The sequence below is a fragment of the Zootoca vivipara genome, chromosome 3 (assembly GCF_965207765.1).
Source record: "Zootoca vivipara chromosome 3, rZooViv2.hap1.1, whole genome shotgun sequence".
Lineage (NCBI taxonomy): Eukaryota > Metazoa > Chordata > Lepidosauria > Squamata > Lacertidae > Zootoca > Zootoca vivipara.
Genome location: NC_142586.1, coordinates 74,297,826 through 74,316,839, shown reverse-complemented (window position 1 = coordinate 74,316,839; position 19,014 = coordinate 74,297,826). Strand labels below are relative to the sequence as shown.

General features: G+C 41.0%; 1 protein-coding gene across 2 annotated transcripts; it reads left to right on the top strand.

Moving 5' to 3' along the window:
* The first annotated feature begins 715 nt into the window (after positions 1–715).
* GNG4 (G protein subunit gamma 4) lies at positions 716–11,623 on the top strand. Of its 2 annotated transcripts, XM_088666453.1 has the most exons (4): positions 901–1,014; positions 3,388–3,430; positions 6,253–6,361; positions 9,380–11,623. In XM_088666453.1, exons 3-4 carry the CDS (start codon positions 6,263–6,265, stop codon positions 9,506–9,508), a joined length of 228 nt encoding a protein of 75 aa, XP_088522579.1. In that variant the 5' UTR covers positions 901–1,014; positions 3,388–3,430; positions 6,253–6,262; the 3' UTR covers positions 9,509–11,623. The 2 variants fall into 2 exon arrangements, with proteins under 2 accessions (XP_034964292.1, XP_088522579.1); XM_035108401.3 differs by lacking the exon at positions 3,388–3,430 and having other exon boundaries at positions 716–1,014.
* Positions 11,624–19,014: the final 7,391 nt, after the last annotated feature.

The window sequence follows — 19,014 nt, the reverse complement described above, 5'->3', positions numbered from 1 at the left end:
AATATTCTTTTGCTGGTACCCAGTCAACCCACAAGTGTGTCATCTCGAATCCTTCCCCCCCCCCCCTGTGCAAAAGTGAACCCGTGAACACCTTTCAGGGCCTACTACGTGACGGGATACAGCTTTATTTGGTTATTTAGACATTGGAATCGGTTTAGTGCCTTCCTTCCTTCCTAAATCAAGCAAGCAAGCATTTCTATACCTCCAGTTCAGGCATCCCCAAACCTTGGCCCTCCAGGTGTTTTGGACAATTCCCATCATCCCTGACCACTGGTCCTGTTAGCTAGGGATCATGGGAGTTGTAGGCCAAAACATTTGGAGGGCCGCAGTTTGGGGATGCCTGCTCCAGTTCATATAACACTGCCACCTATATAAACAGTAAACTCTATGATCGCTTTCATGGGTTGGAAGTAATTCCTAGCGTTTCTAGGGAAATTTCTGCGTTGCTTAAGAGGCAGAAACGTTGCTGGATGGGCAGAGAGAGACACAGACACTGTGATCACTTTAATTTGCGCGATGAAAATTCACACACGTTTCTCTCTTCCTGCAACACGCGACACCCCGCAGACGGGCTGCCCTCATTAAACAAAGATAATATATGAGAAGCCAGGAGTAGCTAGAAGGTATGGAAGCGCGCTCTTTCTCGCTCTCCCACCCAACTCCATTGACGTCACGAGCTGGAATTCCTTTCCGTCGGGGGTGCGCGCGCGCCCCCGCCTGCCTTGCTCAAAGCCTGCTGCAGAGAGCTTGCCTGGGCTCTCCTGTCGCAGGAGGGCAGGCGGCTGAGCAGCCCGCGGGTCCCGCTGGGCCCCTTTCCGGGAGGGAGGCGCATCTACCGGTAGCAGGGCGTGGTGGGCCGGCCGTGCTCCTTCAAACCCCCCGCGCCGGACAGGCATGTGCCGCCTCGACGCGAGCCTGGTTGTAGCCGGGGCGTGAGGTGGCCGCTTCGCGCTGCTCCGCCGTCGAGAGTCCCTCGTACTGTCCCGAGCCTCCGTCGTCGTCTGACTGCAAGGGGTGAGTCTTTGCGGGTCAGGATCAGGGAAGGAATGGAAATGGGAAAGTAGGCAAGCAAAGGAAAGCAGCAGACCGCTGAGCTGGGTTGGTGTCTCGCCCAATCTTGGGCGGGAGTCGAAGACTTCCCAGGGGCGCAGTCTCCAGGGATCCCTTCGCGTGGGTTGGCTCCAGCGTTTGTCGATCTCGTGTTCTCTGTGATGGACGAGGGAGCAAAATACTGCGAGGTGTATACCGTAAGTGCCTGCTAGTCCTTATAGATAGATACGCCTGTGAGACCCGGGTCCTGCGTGCATGTAAGGAAATAATATTTTAATCACTCGCACATATTGCAGGGTTGACTTCAAGGATACTCTGCTTATCCGCAGGTGTGGTAACTTGGGAAGGAACTACTGAATAATGGGATAGTCTTTCCAGGTGAGAGTAGTGTTCTACCTAATCCTAAAGGTAATGGGTACCTGGGAGTAGGGAGATGGATTGACAAAGAAAAATAGTGGGGTATAAGGTGCCTGTGGTCCATGGGGTCACGAAGAGTCAGACATGACTGAAGGACTAAACAACAAGCTGCCCGATTTTGAAAACATTTATTTCCTGGCATCAGAAATGGGTGGTTGGGCTATGCACTCTGTACTTGCTCTGAGACATACTTTTCCATTGTGCACATGTTTCTGCCATTGAGCTTGTAGGTCCAAGGAATGAGTTCTAGACAACCTGATGCAAATGAAGCTTGGTGTTTTCCAGGTTAGACAAGATTTCTATATCACTTGCAGGAAGTGTGCCAGTTTTGTATTTTAATGACTCTCATGTGATTTGTTGGCCAGAATCATCACAACCCTAATGGCTCTGGTACCTCTCACTTGAGTCAGTCTACTAGTAAGAAATAATGGGTACTGTGAGTTTCCATAAAGGGAACCTGCAACCCAGCCTCTGTTATCAGAAGAGCCTTCATGTCTGCCTAGATCACCCGGAAAATATTGGATTCCAGTGGCCATTGTGATACTGATTAGAGAGGGTTATTATGTAAAAAGTGATACTTGTTCAGAAAAATTTGAACATAATGAACATGGAGAGATGGTAGACGAAGGAGATGGTAGCCAAGAAAGGCAATAAGCCAATTTTGGCACGTATTTCCCAGAATTCTGCAGACGTGTGAGCTGTGTGAGAATGGTTATCAAGATGACCTCCTGCTGAAAGCAGATATCTCTTGCTTGACGTGCATTTGAAAATCTTGTTCAAAGAAATCTGAATATTTGTAAGACAGGCAGACTCCTAGTGCACGCTCCCCCCAGTTTCGTAGCTTCCCGAGTGCAAATAGAAGCTTGCACTGCAGAAGGTATCACGGTGTCCCGAGTGAGATGAGCAGGGCACAAATGGCACAGCATAAGCATTATCATGAGGAGAAGGAAGGACAAAAGACTAGGAAGAATGCATCACTATACGGCTCCATAAAACTATGCATGTGGTGGAGAAAATGGATTGAGATGTTTTCCTCCCTCTCTTGTGACGGTGTGTGTGTGTGTGTGTGTGTGTGTGTGTGTGTGTGTGTGTCTTCCAATGAAGCCAAGCGGTGGAAGATTTGGGACAGACAAAAGGAAGCACTTCTTCACACAGTGCATACTTAGATAGCTTTAAAGTGGATTAGATAAATTCATGGGAAACATCAGCAGGAGAGGACTGTCCTTGTGGGCTTCCCATGAGCATCGGGTTGGTCAGTGGGGAAACAGGTGATAAGAATAGATAATCCTTTGGCTTCATTTAAGAGGGCTTTTATGTTATGACAAACTTGTCAAGTTGCAGAACTAGGATTTGTAATGCCTTTTCTGCTTAGTTGGCCTCCATCTGGCTTGAGAGAAGTCAAACTGTTGAGTTCATATCAGGAAGTGACCTCCCCAGGGCATAAGTCTAGGCAGTGCGTGTGGAGGTTCTGGGCTGCACATATAACAAGTCCCGTCCCCCCTTGCCCTCACTGATGTAGTCCGAAGGAAAGCAGAGCAATATATTTGGCACCAGCTTGGCTGCAGGAATTGCCAGGAGGCGGCGTACAAGGTGCCATCCTACCATCTTTGGGACCCCACTCTGGATTTGTGCAGAAGATACCGGTAGCCTGCAAGGCAGTGGAGGTTTAGGATCAGAGTTTCCTTCTCCTAGATGGGATTCCTTCCCAGGTTGATGAGCCCCATCTGCCCCCACATTCAATGTTGAGTGCATTCATTAAAAAGGAAAAAAACAACAACCCCAAAACATTAGACTACCTGGGACTGATCAAAATTCACAGGGGATATCATGCCTCATAGTCCTTTATGTAGTAGACAATGGGTGCTGAACTCAATCTTCACTCAGTCTGTGTCTAATTCTCCACCTTCATGATCTTTTCAGGGGCCGAAGAACAGTCCCTGATTTGGTGCTGAAAACCTCTGAGGTGGGTGGGTAAATTTGTCAGTTCCCCCTTCTGTTGCAGATAGAGGGACTTTGCATAGGGACTGTGCAGATAGAGAGACCCTCTCCTGCTGTACTTCCCACCCCCACCACACACAGATATAGTTTTCCAAAGCCAGATTCTGTTCAGGTTTTGACTTTGGAAATAGACAGATGGATATGCTTGTATTGGCCTCAATTGTCCAAAAAATAAAATAAAAAATTGTCAGCTGAACTGCAAGGCACTGGTTGTGTAATAAGGACCTCTATCTGCTATCAACTTTCCACCACTTTCTGCATTTAACACAAGTGTCTCAAAATCAGTACTTCCATCACCACCAAGAAAGAAACATTGGTTTCCGGGGGGGGGGCTATCCAGTGTTTTGTTTAGCACCACCACATCCATGACTCTCAGCTTGCAGAGTGAAAGAAGTGTGTGTGTGCAGAAGTAAAACCTGAAGCACTAGCGCTGTTTAGCCACACACATTCTAAGGCTATATAGAACAAAAAATGAACTTTGGGCCAATGCAGATATTATGGCTTTAATACCAAGGCAATACCCCCCCCCCAAGACACCCCCTTCTCACATGTTTTGTTTAACATCCTGTCTGATTAAAAGTTTGGGTGGACTTGAAATTTTTTCCACATTTTGTTTGGTGATAATGGAATTTTTCCAACTAAAAGTGGGGGTTTAACTCATAGCTGTGCATGCTGATGTAAACTGCCTCTTCTATGGCCTAGCTTTTTTGGTGGGTTTTTTTTTTTGGCATGCAGAGTTGGAAAATGGGGCTCCAGGAGATGACATCACTGTTCCTGCTGTGAAATAAATGGCAATCATTTATGGGGGCCCTTAAAGATGTGAAAACAAGTCAGGCATAAAATTTCACTCAGTTCTATACAGTCGTACCTTGGATCCCAAACGCCGCAAACCCGGAAGTGAGTGCTCTGGTTTGCGAACATTATTTGGAACCCGAACGTCCAACGTGGCTTACGTGGCTTCCGATTGCATGCAGGAAGCTTCTGCAGCCAATCGGAAACCGCACCTTGGTTGTCGAATATTTCCGGAAGTTGAATGGCCTTCTGGAACGGATTCCGTTCGACAACCAAAGTACGGCTGTACATGAAGCTTCAATGAAAGTATGTATAAAAGTATCATAATGCATGCATTGTGGTCTATTTTTATTACAACCGGAGTGGAAAAGATTCATATAGCATATCAACACTGCAATGCAAATATATGAATACAAGTTGTTGACTCCACATGTGATGGAGAACCAGAGAAAGCGTACTCCTTCAAAAAAAAGCATGTATGGCTTCATCATGGGAGGGACATATGGTGAATTGTTGGTGGCCATTTCACTAATAAATAATGGTACAGTGATTAATGATTTAAGAGGCAATTCTCTTAATGAATGTAATGAATGTAATGATGTAATGTAATGAAATGTGCTTTTTGAGCCTTCTTGGAACCAAAGTTCTCAATCAGATCACTGTAATGCAAACCTCTCCCAACATTCAGCTGAATTCAGTGCTAATTCTAATAGGTATTCTTGAGGCATAGAGGAGTGCGGGTAATTTTATCGATTTCAGCTTTGAAAATTACCTCTCACCAGATGCAATGAGAATAAGTACACATAAATTGGGGTATATATACAGTATTGACTATTATGTTTATGGATAAATTGAAGGGCTGACAGATCTGCATTATTATTATTTTGAGGTTGATTATATAACTTTAAAATTCTCTTGATCTCAGTCAACAACTCCGTTGAATCAATTCCCACTTGGGGGGGGGGCAGTGTCCTAGTGCGCACTGGAGAAACATCTTTTCAGCCCTTTTCAAAGGCATTATCTTCCATTTTAGCCAAAGATTTAACAGCAAATGTGAATCCACACTTGTCTTTAAGCAGCACCATTTGCTTACACCATTGTCTTTCATCAGCCTTCGGTTGAAAGACAAATGCATGATTTGGGGACTTAGCAGGCCCCTGAGACAAATGCTAAGAGAAACCAAGTCATGAGATAGCTTTCTCTGTTCTAAAAGGCTAGGGAGTGATTTGATCATAAAATTTAAAATAGTCTTGCCTGGGGTCTTTTGGTGAGAGTACTCCATGTATGGTATGGGCTACCAGCCTTTTTGGGCCCAGAGGCATATTTGGCAATACACCCAAACCAGAGAAAAAGCAGGCAAATCAAACACCAAATGGGAAAAGCATGTACCAGAAGCATTCTGGGGAAATGGAGATGAGAGGGTGGGGTGACTTGATGTCTTCACCTTTATTTCTAGCCAGCCCAGTGCCATCCGTTGTGTGTGTGGGAAACCTGGGAGGAGGCCTTGGGTAGCAACTGTGGTGTCTGAAAGCACGGCATATTGCCCATGGGACCCCAGAGCTTTGGGCTGTTTCATAAGTGAACCTCCTCCCCCTGAAATTTATATTGCAAATTTAGCTAGTAGGCTGCCATGATCGCTGGTGTTAGTCACACTAGCCACTGCTTAGGGGATATACAGAGATCTGAGTCCTTTCTGTCCCTGTTTTGATTTATAACCTGTCTCATGGCTCCTGCTTCAGCATAGAAATGTGGCCTCACCTGATTGGTATAAGTGTATTCTGTTCCTAGTAAAGAAAACTAGATATTGGATATACTGGAAGAGTTTTGAGAAAAGAGAGTTTGTGGAGGTAAATTGTGACCCTTTTCCATGCCATGATGTTTGAAATGAGAGAATGATCTAAGGATGAAAACATGGCTAGAAAGGAATATATGCTTTGATTTGTTTACATTTGGAATTTGAGCATTTCCCCCATGCTGTAATCTTTATTGTTATAGAAAAAGGAGGATGAAGGAGGTAATGGCTAATAACAGTACAACAAATATATCTCAAGCAAGAAAAGCAGTGGAGCAGCTGAAAATGGAGGCATATCTGGACAGGATAAAGGTAAATTTCAAACTGCTACTATGTCTACATTTATTACATCATAATAAAATGTTTATTCTTGGGGTGCATAAATATTTGGTCAGCTTGTGCTAAAACAAAGGACACATTTCTAGCATTGACAGCATGCACATCTCATGCCTGAAGATCAGTTGGCTGTTGACTTGAGGATCAGATTACTGTACACCAAAATGATTTCACTGTAGATCAATCTCGCTCTTTCTTGATAAGGGCCATCTCTCCTCTTAATTCAGGAAAAGGTACATTATTTCCTTTCCCAAAGGAGTCAGTGTTCTTATTAAATGTCAGACTTGATGCATTCTTTTCAGAGTACAATTTACTTTTGCTACATTGAACAAAATAGGATTCAGAGGCATTCTAAAGCCTTGATGGTCTTTACATTTTCAGCTTGCTGTACAAAGGGTCCACTTTCTGCAGTAATAAATTAAATGGTAGTACAAGTTGAATTCGCAATCATGCAATGGCATTAAGAGCAAAACACAAATGGCAAATCTGCTGTTTTTTCCTTGTCAGAAACTGAAACTGGATGCCTTCAGCTACAAAGCAAAAGTAGCTTCTGAAAGCACCTCCATAAGCATGTGTATATTGAAAGTGTTAAGACTGTGCCAAAGCAGATTTTGCTTGAAGTTATGAAAGCAAGTGACTCTCCTTCTAAAGATAAACGGGTCTAATGCTGTATGCTGCTTTAATAGTAGAGGCCTAGGAACCATTTGTACGCCACTGTGCCTTCATCAAAGGAAAAGTGAGGTATAAGTGTAAAAAACATTATTAGTCCACAAAATGCATCTTTGTTTTGTTTTTTGTTTTTGTTTTGTGTGTGTGTGTGGAGAGAGAGAGAGAGAGAGAGAGAGAGAGAGAGAGAGAGAGAGAGAGAGAGAGAGCGTAAAGGAGAAGAGCAATTGCTATGATCCAGAAACTCATACACCACTGTTATTGTGAGAGGATTTTTTTTAAAGGGGGAAGAAATTATACTCTTGTCTAATTTTAATGAATTAGACAAGAGTGATATAAATGATTTGTGTAATTAAATGTCTGTGGATATCCAGTGGGTTGATCTTGCTGCCTTCCAATCAAGAAACACTGTAGTTGCTTTTTATTACAAGTGACAGATCACACACTGATACATACAATAGCTATTGTGTTTTCTCTCTTTCCTATTTTAAAAAAGAGGCTGAGCAAATATCTCTAAAATAAATAAGTGTTGCGAGATCAACAGTGTGGTTACGGAGATGTTTGTGGATGTGCTCATTTTAGACAAAGCAAAAGCAGAGTGGGCGTTGTCACAAGAATAGCAATTATGTCTGTCTTGTCATGGAAGGTGACTGTAGTAATTGCAGCATTTTCTCTTGTCACTGAATCTTATAATTATAGTGTATCTAACAGGATTATGTTCTAACTTGGGCTGCTTCTAATCACCTCCTTTACTCTGAAATGTAATGGTAAAATTCCACAGTTCTCCTCAAGGCTGTTAACTCACGCTAAAATCTCAAATGTTTGATAACTTGAACCGCTGAGTAGTCATTTTATCCTGAGGAGGAGGTGGAGGGTGTAGTAATATATATGTAGTATATAAAAGAGGGCAGGAGAAGGAAGAAGGGGTATTACTTTCAGTTAATGGAGAAGCATGGAACTGGGAGGTGTCAAGGATCATTTTGCCCATCCATCTCCTTTAACCTGGAGACTACCATCTCTCAAAAGATGAATCTATAAAACAGAAAAACTCAGGCTTTGATTATTTCAGATTTTAGTGGAATAAATGGAAGTTGTTAGAACCCAAAGAGCAAGTATCTGAAGGATCAATTAAGGAAGATTTAGTGGTAGTTATATGCAGATGTGATCTCTGATTTTAAAGTTTTACATAGTTTTTGTTTATATGTATGATTTTAAATTTCATTTATGGATATTAGTACATTTTTTTAAATAAATAAAATAATACTTATCCTCAAATTTCAGATTTCAAACCTACATGTCTTGGACAAGGAAGCTCATTGCAATATACTCAGCAAAAAGTGGAAGTTGCTTTGAGGGTTCTGTACTACTGGTTTAGTCTTTATCAATAAGTAGGTTTAGCCCACAATTGCTCTTCTGCATTCACTGTGTAGTGAGGCAGGGAGGTCTGGAAATCAGCAGAAGCTGTGTCTGAGTGATTCCAAGTTGTACTGTTACATGAAGGAAATGTTTCCCAAATGAAATTCCACTTAATGTTTTACCAAATGAAACTCCACTTAATGTTGTAGAGTTTTCTCTCACCCTGCTGCCTTTGTCCATTTTCCTATGTGACTGTCATACCCAAGGGAGTTTTTGGGACTTGGTGCAGTTGTGCTAGTTGCTAACTGGGTGTTATATCTGTGATAAGGTACAATGTGGATAATCTCAGAGCCACCACCCACTACAAAGACATCACTGTCTAAATCTAACCCAAGTCTAACAAGCCATTTAAACAAAGATAATGATAGTATTTATATATTGTCCTCCTTTGTTTTGTTTCATTTTAACCAGTTGAGAGTTCAGTGGAGCTCTTCTGAGTCTCGAATCAACACTGTAAAACATCTGATAAAAGATGTAGCAAGACAGCAAATGAGCTGAACATGTTCTTCACATTAAAAAGTAATTCCACACTTTCTACCAGTTCAGCCTGTGTGGGCACCATTTTCAGGCAATGCCACAATCGTGGAGAAGACAAATGAATTGTCATGAATATGTAGGTTTGCTTTATACATTTACCAAAAGCAACATATTTGGGGGTTTGCGATGGCATGCTGTGCCCCCAGGGCATTCCTCATTTGCCTATTAAGAGGACCCTTCTTACTGCCCTGTGCCCAGGTTTGAGTATAAAGACTATGTGCTCTGAGGTGTGTTTTTGCTTTTATTAGTGCAAATCAGTACTCTATAGAAATATTTCAACTGATTCCATTGGCTCTGAGGCAGCAGTGATGATGATGCTTAGGTTTCTGTTTCTCCCCCCCCTCCTTTTTTTGTTGTTGTTCTAAACCTTTCTAGGTATCCAAGGCTGCTGCTGATTTATTGGCATACTGCGATGCTCACATGGGTGAAGATCCCCTTATTATTCCAGTGCCCACATCTGAAAATCCCTTCCGGGAGAAGAAGCTCTTGTGTACTATTCTCTGAATCACCTTGCAATTAAAAATGACCTTTGGGAGAAAACATTACTGATGGTGCATGCTTTTCCTCAAGACATCTTCTGTACAATAATTTAGTCCGAAACTGACTTGCTAAGAACACAGTAAGTTCTTAAGTTAATATAAGTGTTCTACATGGAAGCCTAGTCTAATGCCAATTTTTAAAAACCAGTTCTTTGTACTAAACATTTCTGTTGACTTCTTTTTTTAACGAAGGAGCCTTATTTGGTTTCAGTTATATGATAGTTTGATTTTGACAGTTAGAATGTGTGTGTCTATTCGTGAGAGATTCTGATACCAAGGTGCGCAATATCTACTCTCAACTTTTTAAAATCCTTTGTATTTTTATTTAAGAATTCAGCAAATTGTTGTGCTTAGTGACATCTCAAACAATGGAGCTTTTAGAAATCTAACTTTCCCCTATCTTATAGTCAACCGTTAAACCTTCTGCCCCTTAGAAACATAGGAAGCAGCCTTTTACCAAGTCAGACCACATTGTCTGTGCATAGTGGATAAACATTGATGATGATAAGCTTTTAAAAAGCAGAATTTTTAATATTTAAAAAATGTAAATGTTAAGTTTTTCAAAGGATAACTAGGTTAATGTTAAATAATCTGGCTATAAAAATGTTAGCCCTACAGTCTACCAGGCATATTGCATTAAAACAGGCTTCTCAAGTGTAAATGACAAACCCGTTTGATCATTTCTCAGATAGGAATATTTATACTCTACCAACTAAACAAACATAGGCAATTCATTTTTGCTTGATGAAAACAAGTTGTTTTAGCCTGCCCAGTAACTATATCAGATCTTGCGTCAGCCAATTGGTCATGGCTATTTCATTTTATTTGCTACTTTGTTTTTGTGAGGGTGAATCAGGCAAAGTGAAGCAGAATGGAGCAACACACAGGAAGAGGGAAGAGAAGATAAAATTTGTCTAGTGTGCAGGTTTCTGTATCCCAAACTTGCAGCACAAATGTACTCAGATGTCCCACTAAGTTCAATGGGACTTATTCCCAGGAAAAAGGGTATAGGATTGCATTCTAAACCTCCAAAGCTATCATGGTTGCTGGTGGTAAGAAGCACCCTCTATGGGAATATTTTTTCTTAATATGTACGTAAAAAAAAGGGAAACATGCAAAAATGCATACAACAAAGAAAGGCAATGCTGGAATGAGAATGCAAGAGTCAAAAATTGTAAATACTCTATTTACTTGCAAGTTAACATGGTTAGGGGTCAGATTTGCATCACTTAGGAAAAATATATGAAGTATCAGTGGAAAACTTAAGTCAGTGATTAAAATTGCTATTTTCTTCTTGCTTATTTAAATTGTTCTACCCTGATGGAGGTACAGGAATATTCCCTTGCCCTATGAGGAGGTACCATAGTCTGAGCCTGGGACCTTCTGCATACACACACACACACACACACACACACACACACACACACACACAGTTCTGTACTACTGAACAATGACCCTTCCTGTTCCCATTTAAGGAAATTTGGAGATTGAGGGGGGTTTTTTGGAGGGGGGATTTGTTTAAATAATGCAGTACATTCAGAACTTGCAAGCCAAAATGAGACCATGATGATCTCATCTCACTGGTCAAAATGGCACACTGAAGTTTAGCAGGGCCATTTCAGTTTAAATGAAGAATTGTTGCTCAGAGGTTTATACAAATTTTGCAGAAATTGATTTCCACACTTCGCACTGTAAACCATGAATTGTCATTACAGGATGGTATCATAGGCTATTTAGCAATTGCTTTTATCCCAGGCTCAACACCAAAATGCCACCACCAGTCTTGGTCATCTGCATGTTCTTAGTATAGTTCAGCACACATTAAGGAACTGTATTTTCTATGTTTGTTTTGTACGTTAGCTCTTACTCTTAAGTATATCTTCAGGCCCTTGAAATGGTGGCATATGGATTAACAGGGTGTTTCCTTCCAGATAAACAGGTAGTACCTCTAAATTATACAGTTAATGTGCTCGTTGCTGTGTGATCAACAGTGTTACTGTGCAACTTCAGTCCTTTTCTCCTCATTTAAGTTTTTTATGCTTTCAATATTAATTTTAATAAAGGTTATTTTGATTTGTGATCATTGCCTCTGTAATAGTTTGTCTGCTTGTTTGATAAGAGTAAATGGTTTACAAGTTGTGTGTCATTATCACACACCTGGGATTAAGTCCCTCTGGTACTGTGGATTCATTTCAACTTTGGACAAACCACACTTTCTTCGCCTCAATTCCCCCTCATAGATTCTGAGTACTGGTTTTAGAATTGAATTCTACTGCTGGAATGCTGTTTTATGATGATCATTTGTTTTTATAATTTTTATGTGATATTGCTGTGTTACATTTTAGTGATTTGTATTCTGTGCTGGGAACCTTCTGGTTAAAGGGTAGGTTTTTTATTTTAAAAAAATATATTCTAGTTTCATGTATCTTGCCAGCCTAATTTGTATATTATATGTATGCTTTGTTTAAAAAGTAAAAATCTAAACAACAATCTATTAAATACTTAATCTGTTAAGAAGGGGGTGGGCACATTTTTGCAACAAAATAAGACGTTGTTTGAGTTTTGAACTTTTGTTTGAAGGGCCATGCTGCCCAAGATCAGGTATGCAAATAACCTCTGTTGCTTACTATGGGTGTCTCACTTCTTCAGGGGAGGGGAAAAATAAAATGCAAAATGAACCAAGAAGTTCCATAATCCCAGACAGTTGAATTGTGACTCTACAGTTTTATCTCTGTTCCTTCCCTTGCATGCCAATTCTAGCTGTGACTTCCATAGTGGGAGGAGAAAGCTTTTCCCCCTCACGAAATGATTGGGCAGAATACTCCCTGCACATCTTGCCTTAAATATCTGATTTTATAAGCGCTAGAGCCTTTTTAAAGAAAGGAAAGCTGGGAATCCAGGAAAGTAAATGGCCATGGGGTGGCATGGCCAGAATCCAGGAAAAACTGGCCCATATGTCAACCTGGGTCATAGTGGAATACTGTAACAGTGCCGTCAACTTTCCCTTTTTTTGCGGGAAATTCCCTTATTCAGCGCCCTTACTTTCATATCTGGGAGTTGGCAGCCCCATAGGATTCCTTATCTTCAAATCCGGGGGTTGACAGCTATGTACTGTAATACGGCTTGTCCTGCTGGGTAGTTGTAACTATGAACCCATTAAGGATTGACAGTGACATCACCTTGAAGGTGATGACCAGTGCATGGGGCAAATTGAAGGTTAGGCTATCTCATGTGTGCCTGGCTCACTACATATGTTTACCCTTGAGTGTTCAGGACTTTTGAGCATTCTCACTGTTGTCTAAAGTCAGTGGTACTTTCACATTCTCATGCTATTGTCCTGCAAGAAATCTCCAAAGGCTTCTGCTCTTGCATACATCCTCAGCATCTTTTGGTAGGTCAAGTGTGTGTGTTTGGAGGGAAGATGAAGCTTAGGCTGTCTGTCTGTAAGCAGCTGTAAGTGTGGGATGCTAGCTGACACCGAAATTCTTCATGGTATGCCATTTCCATCTCCACCCACCCTGGACACTGTAGAAGCTGCCTCTTAATTAAATGTAAATTTATGTTTCTGGCTTTGAATCCTAAATATGAAATTCAAGACAAAAGCTGACACATGTAATGGTTTCCATTCCTAGAGTTTTATGAAGATAAAACCCATTCCATTTCTTATCTTTCATCATATTGTAATGTCTCTGTGCTCAATAAAACCAGACTCTCATTTTAAAAGATATTTAGCAGATATGGCAATTTGTTTAAAAATGCCTTTAGAAAGCAAGAAAAACAATTAGTTGCTTTCTTCATAATAAGCTCCACTAGGGAACCCTTTCTACATCATAATTGATTTAATTTTAACAAGGCTGCGCAAGTTACCATGGCAACATGTTTACTTATCCTTTTCCAATTGAAAAGGCCCAACTGGCACAGTGAACCTAGAAGATGTAGGCCATAGTGTGTTGTATTCTCTCTCTCTTTTAATGATTTCTAAGACATTAGAAACTAAGTTAAATGCAGATGTAAACTATTTCACAGTGTCTCTAAAGAAATATATATTTTAGAAGGAAAAAAAGGAAGGAAAACACTGCATTCCAAATGACCTCACCCAGAGATTTCACATAAATGTTGAACAGACTGGGGGATAAAATGGAGTCCTATGGTCCAGCATAGTATATAGTACAATTGTCAGGGGGCACAAAAAACCCTGACTACATGAACAAAACTAGCATTAGGGAGAATATATTAACCTATATTGGTAATGTAAGACACAAGAAGAGGGCCAGTAAAAAAGCTGGCAACCGTAAGGCCGTATTGTGAGTTAGTAGATGCTGCTTGAATCCTCCTAGCCATTTCATTATACTATTTATATATTTGCTATTTTACTGAACCTTAAACAGCTGCTCACTAGCAACAAAAGGCAAAAGCACAGGGACCAACACCCTGCAGTGACCCAGAAGTCAACTCTACCCCCATCTATACACAGGCAACAGGACCTAATAATGTTGGCCAGCTTCAAAGGTTTATTCACCTGTTCATCTTCCAATATGATATATACAACCATCTGCAGGGCAACACCCGTGTTCTACATAGGACAGGTAGACTAACCTCTATGCAAAACAATAAATGGATGCAAAACACACATCGGAAAGAAAAATTTTCAGAAACTGCTTGGAGAACATGTCAGCTTCCCAGGACACTCTGTTAGTGACATTGAGGAAGCCATCCTTGAACGAAGGAACTTTGAAGGGAAACTCCAGTGGGACGCTGCTGAATTACAGCTCATCAAGAATTCAAATTCTACCATCAGTTCTGAATTGAGACAGCAGATTTTATTTTGACTACAGGTGTTTGTGTTGTTCACTGTTGCACAAACAGCACTTGTTTTACACTTACGTTTACTTTCATCATCACAGCCTGCATTTCCTGCATGCCATTTCCCTCTGACTTTGCTGTCAACATTGTTCGACTCTCTGTACCCCCTGCTATTATAGCTGCCTGGTCTCTGTAGGTACAACAAAGTAACTACTGTACAGTATTTTGTTTCTAGCAAATGTGTGCAGTGTGTATTACACTGTATGCATTACATGCTCCTTCCCACTTGGCAATCGTTTTTTGGGGGGAAATACTTATAAAATACCGCGACTTTTTTACAGCTGTTCTATTCCTCCTTCAACCTCCTCTCTAAATGGTTTGTAGGTTGATTTATTGCTGCCACCTGCTGGATGAATAAATAAAATTATGCATGTTGTACCGTAAGTGAAAGGGAAGGCTTGATCATGCAATTACGGTATATTGTGAGAGACTGGCAATGGACTGAAGCATGCAATGAAATAGCACCTAAAGGAAGAATTATCATTTACCTTAACTATTTGCAGTACATTACTCTTACAGGACGCGGGTAGCGCTGTGGGTTAAACCACAGGGGCCACATGACCTGGAAGCTGTACGCCGGCTCCCTTGGCCAATAACGCGAGATGAGCAGCGCAACCCCAGAGTTGGTAACGACTGGACCTAATGGTCAGGGGTCCCTTTACCTTACTCTTACAGTAATATTTTCCTATACAAATCTCAGCTGAAGAGAGACCTATGGTTCAGGGGAAACCAGAAATGGTGAACTAGGAGACATAGGACTTGTGTCACTGCTGGGAATGGTAGCTTGTTTCAAAATGCAGATGCCTAGAGAAATCAGTTTTCAGTTTGGCCCCCCCCCCCTGCAACATAGGCAAGAGTTTTTTCTGTGGTAGCTCCAAAATTGTGGAACTACCTCCTTACAGAGACGCACCCTTAGCATGATCAATGTTTGCTGAAGATGCACCTTGTTACCTATGACAGCTGAAAAGTATTTTATAAGTTACCTGAAAACTATAAAGAAACCTGATGGATAAGTCAGGGTACATATATAAATTCTAAAATTTGCAGCATGTGGATAATGTGGAAGAAATTGCAGTGAATAATGCAAGTGCGCTCTAGAAAATTAAGGTGTTAATCTCATTGCAGAAGGTGTGAGCACAAAAGGGTTTTTTTGGTCTCACATATAGAGTTTGCCAGCATTTCAATGGTCTTACTCCTGCTGCTTTGCCATGCAAAAATTAAGCAGATGAAGCTTCCCACAATCATTTAATCTCCATATTAGGAAGAGCTTCACCTGCTAGATTTCTGCATGCCAGGCTGTTGTTAAAATCATAGGGGCAGTACCAGTAAAGCAATTAGTAGCAATAGGTGCAGGGTGGTAGGGTTAGGAGACTAAATGACTGGATCAGACCAATTTAAGCAAGAGAGTCAATACCTGTAACAGGTGGGCCATTCCCTACACACACACGATGGAAAAAAATATTACATGTTTAATTTCTGTACTGCCCTTCTTCCCAATCAGGAGCCCAGGACAGCACACAACATCATTAAAAAAGAGTCAGTTTAAACATCAGGTAGGATTCGGAACCACCCGCTTTTTCAATTTAACCTCATTTCAACAGTTGGTGAAGAAGCCCTCTGAACTAACGACTCATGTATCAACAATGACACTGGTAATTTACATTTATCCTATCCATATTTGCATTTTCAGCAACAGAGGTGGATCGTTGTAAACTTTGGTTTCTATTATAAGTTTTCTCGATTTTCAGTGTTTAAACACAATTGCGAAGAGCCCCCCACCAACTTGCCCTCCTCTCCCCTCGTACAGGTAATTTTATTAAGTCCAAACAAAATAAAAAAATTCCTTCAGTAGCACCTTAAAGACCAACTAAGTTTTTATTTTGGTATGAGCTTTCGTGTGCATGCACACTTCTTCAGATAATTATTAAGTCCAGTTTCGGATTCTGGTGGATTCTTCAGAGTTATCAGAGGATAACCCTGTACCGCTAGTAAGGCGTGCTGCTAGCGGAAGGAGCATTCCCACGTATCGCTCCGCCCGCCTGCAAATGCAGCGAGATTTAACCCTGCATCTCATCTCAGGAAACAGCCGGTCCTAGCCGGGCATCTGCTGGTTTCCCTTGAGAAGCGCAGGATGTTGCTGCTGGGGATGAGCCAGGTCCATAGCTGTCAAGTTCTCCCTTTTAAAAGGGAAATTCCCTTATGCTGAATAGGCTTCCTCGCGAGAAAAGGGAAAAATTGACAGCTATGGCCAGGTCTAGCTACCGCCTCCCACCCGCAATTTCTTCGGAGGCGTGGGCGTTTAAAAATGCTTGCTTCCCACGTTCAAACGCTGGTAAAGCGCTTCAGTCCATGGGCGTAGCCAGGATCAAATCTAGGGGGGGGCAAGCCATGGTCGTCCAGATTGTGACATTTTAGCACGGAAAAGGCAAAATGAAACCAAAATTTTATTATATATAATTGCGTGCCGAGCAGGGGGGAGAAAAATGAATTATTTCTTAAAAAACGGATTTTTTTAATTTAAATCAAATTTTTTAAATAAAATGCTTTTTGAGGAAAATATATTACCATCCAAAGGTTGTTCCATCATGAAATAAAGATTAGTTTTTTAATCATGTAGAATAAGGTTGTATATGTTTATTTTTTTTGGGTAAATAAATTCCATTAATCCATTCACAATGTCATGCTCTTCCAGAGGTTTTTGTAAGATCATTGGGCAGTTTCACTGCCTACAAGATATTATGACAGATGCTTGGTTTACTTTTGCAGTTCTCAAAACTGAATTTGACTCAACAGAGATCACATGCCCCTTCTTCACAGCAAAAATGTTATGAACAGAGTTGAGAAAAAGACCTTAATCCTATTGTTCTACAAACCTAGAAATACAGAAACAACAACCCCTTCAGTGATAAGTTTCAAGAAGTCCAGTGAATAGAATAGAAACAATATTTTTCTGATTGTTTGGAGTGGACAGTATTTAAGTTTTTCATGTGTAGGCTGGGCTGACAGTCTAAGTTTCTTAAAATATATATATTGTTTTTGTTTAGCCAAATTGGTTAACAAACATGGATGTTTGTTTCAGCAAATAACATATGCTGTAATGTTGTTGTTTCAGTTGAATAAATCTATTTATATTGTTATTATTAAGGTAATGATTATTTTTCCTGTATGGCAAGTTACCTGTAATGTTGGATTACCAGGGGGCCTGGCCATTCTTTTGAAATGATAAATACCTAATTCCTGAGCCAGAACACAGACTCACACCCTATTCATATCTTAAATGTGCCCTGAAATGTGCCCTTAAGGCAGGATCTGTGAGCAGAGAGACAAAGGGGAGGTATTTTCCCCCCATTGCCTCCCTCCTCATAGAGAAACATTTGGTCAGTTTTGGAGTCAAAATGGTTTTCAGGCCTGTCCTCCTGCTGAGGGGGTGGGGGAGAAAGAGAGAAAGGTGAGAAAGAGAAAGGTGGACTTCCATGCAAATCAAGCCCCAAGATTTCCTGCAACCATCAACCATCAAATAAATTGCCACCCTATTTGTTATATAATTATTACTTTACTTCAAATCAGGCACCAAACCCTGTCCACAAATGAACTGAAATAACAAGCCTCTACCACAGATATAAATTTAAATTGCTAACCAACAAAGATTAAATTACCTTAATCTACTAACAAATCAAAGATAATTCACCTCTGCTCACCAGTGTACTAATGTTTTTTTGCTCTGAGTAACATGAGCCAAGCTCAGGTCTAAAGGGGTGTGTGTGACCAAATTCAGAAAAAAGAACACTACCGGGCCAAATAGGCAATATATTATTGGCATTAAAAGGGCATAAAAATAGGCAATATATTATTTGAATACAAAGGAATCCTAAGAAGTATTATGACTATGATCAAAAGGAAAATGAGCATCCCTTATCAAAAGTAGAACTTCCATCTGCAGCAATTGTCTATCTGAAGTCAGGTTTTGAATTGGATTTATTTGGTCACAGGTCCAGGATCAAGTTTTCCCAAGTTTTTTATTTATTAAAATTATTAACAGTATCAACTATTTATCTATCAACTTCAAATCCAGACTGGAAAACAATTTATTTATTTTAAACCCCCGTAGGCCGCTAGAAAGAGTTCAACAGGTAAAACTTCCCACACATGGTGCACATGTGGCACCAACAAAATGGTGGCTATCATTGCCCTGCACCCACATGGATTGCTGCCCCTTCGCTTTTCCTCGCAGCCCAGCCCTGCGCGCACATGCGGAGGGAGGATCCGACCCGAAACAGACCCAGTTTGGCACACACACCCCAGGGCATAAAAATAGGCAATATATTATTTGAATACAAAGGAATCCTAAGAAGTATTATGACTATGTTCAAAAGGAAAATGAGCATCCCTTATCAAAAGTAGAACTTCCATCTGCAGCAATTGTCTATCTGAAGTCAGGTTTTGAATTGGATTTATTTGGTCACAGGTCCAGGATCATGTCTCTAACCTTGCTCTCCTGCAAAGAGCTCAAGGCGGGCAAAATTGCCTCCTCACCCTCAATTCCCACTCTCAACAACCCTGCAAGGAAGGCCAGTCTGAGAGGAGGGGGTGTCCAAAGGCTGACCACTG

Coding starts and splice junctions, on each gene's coding strand:
- GNG4 (XM_035108401.3), top strand. CDS start 6,263: ATGAAGGAGGTAATGGCTAATAACAGTACAACAAATATATCTCAAGCA. Junction 6,362..9,379: donor CATATCTGGACAGGATAAAG/GTAAATTTCAAA, acceptor AAACCTTTCTAG/GTATCCAAGGCTGCTGCTGA.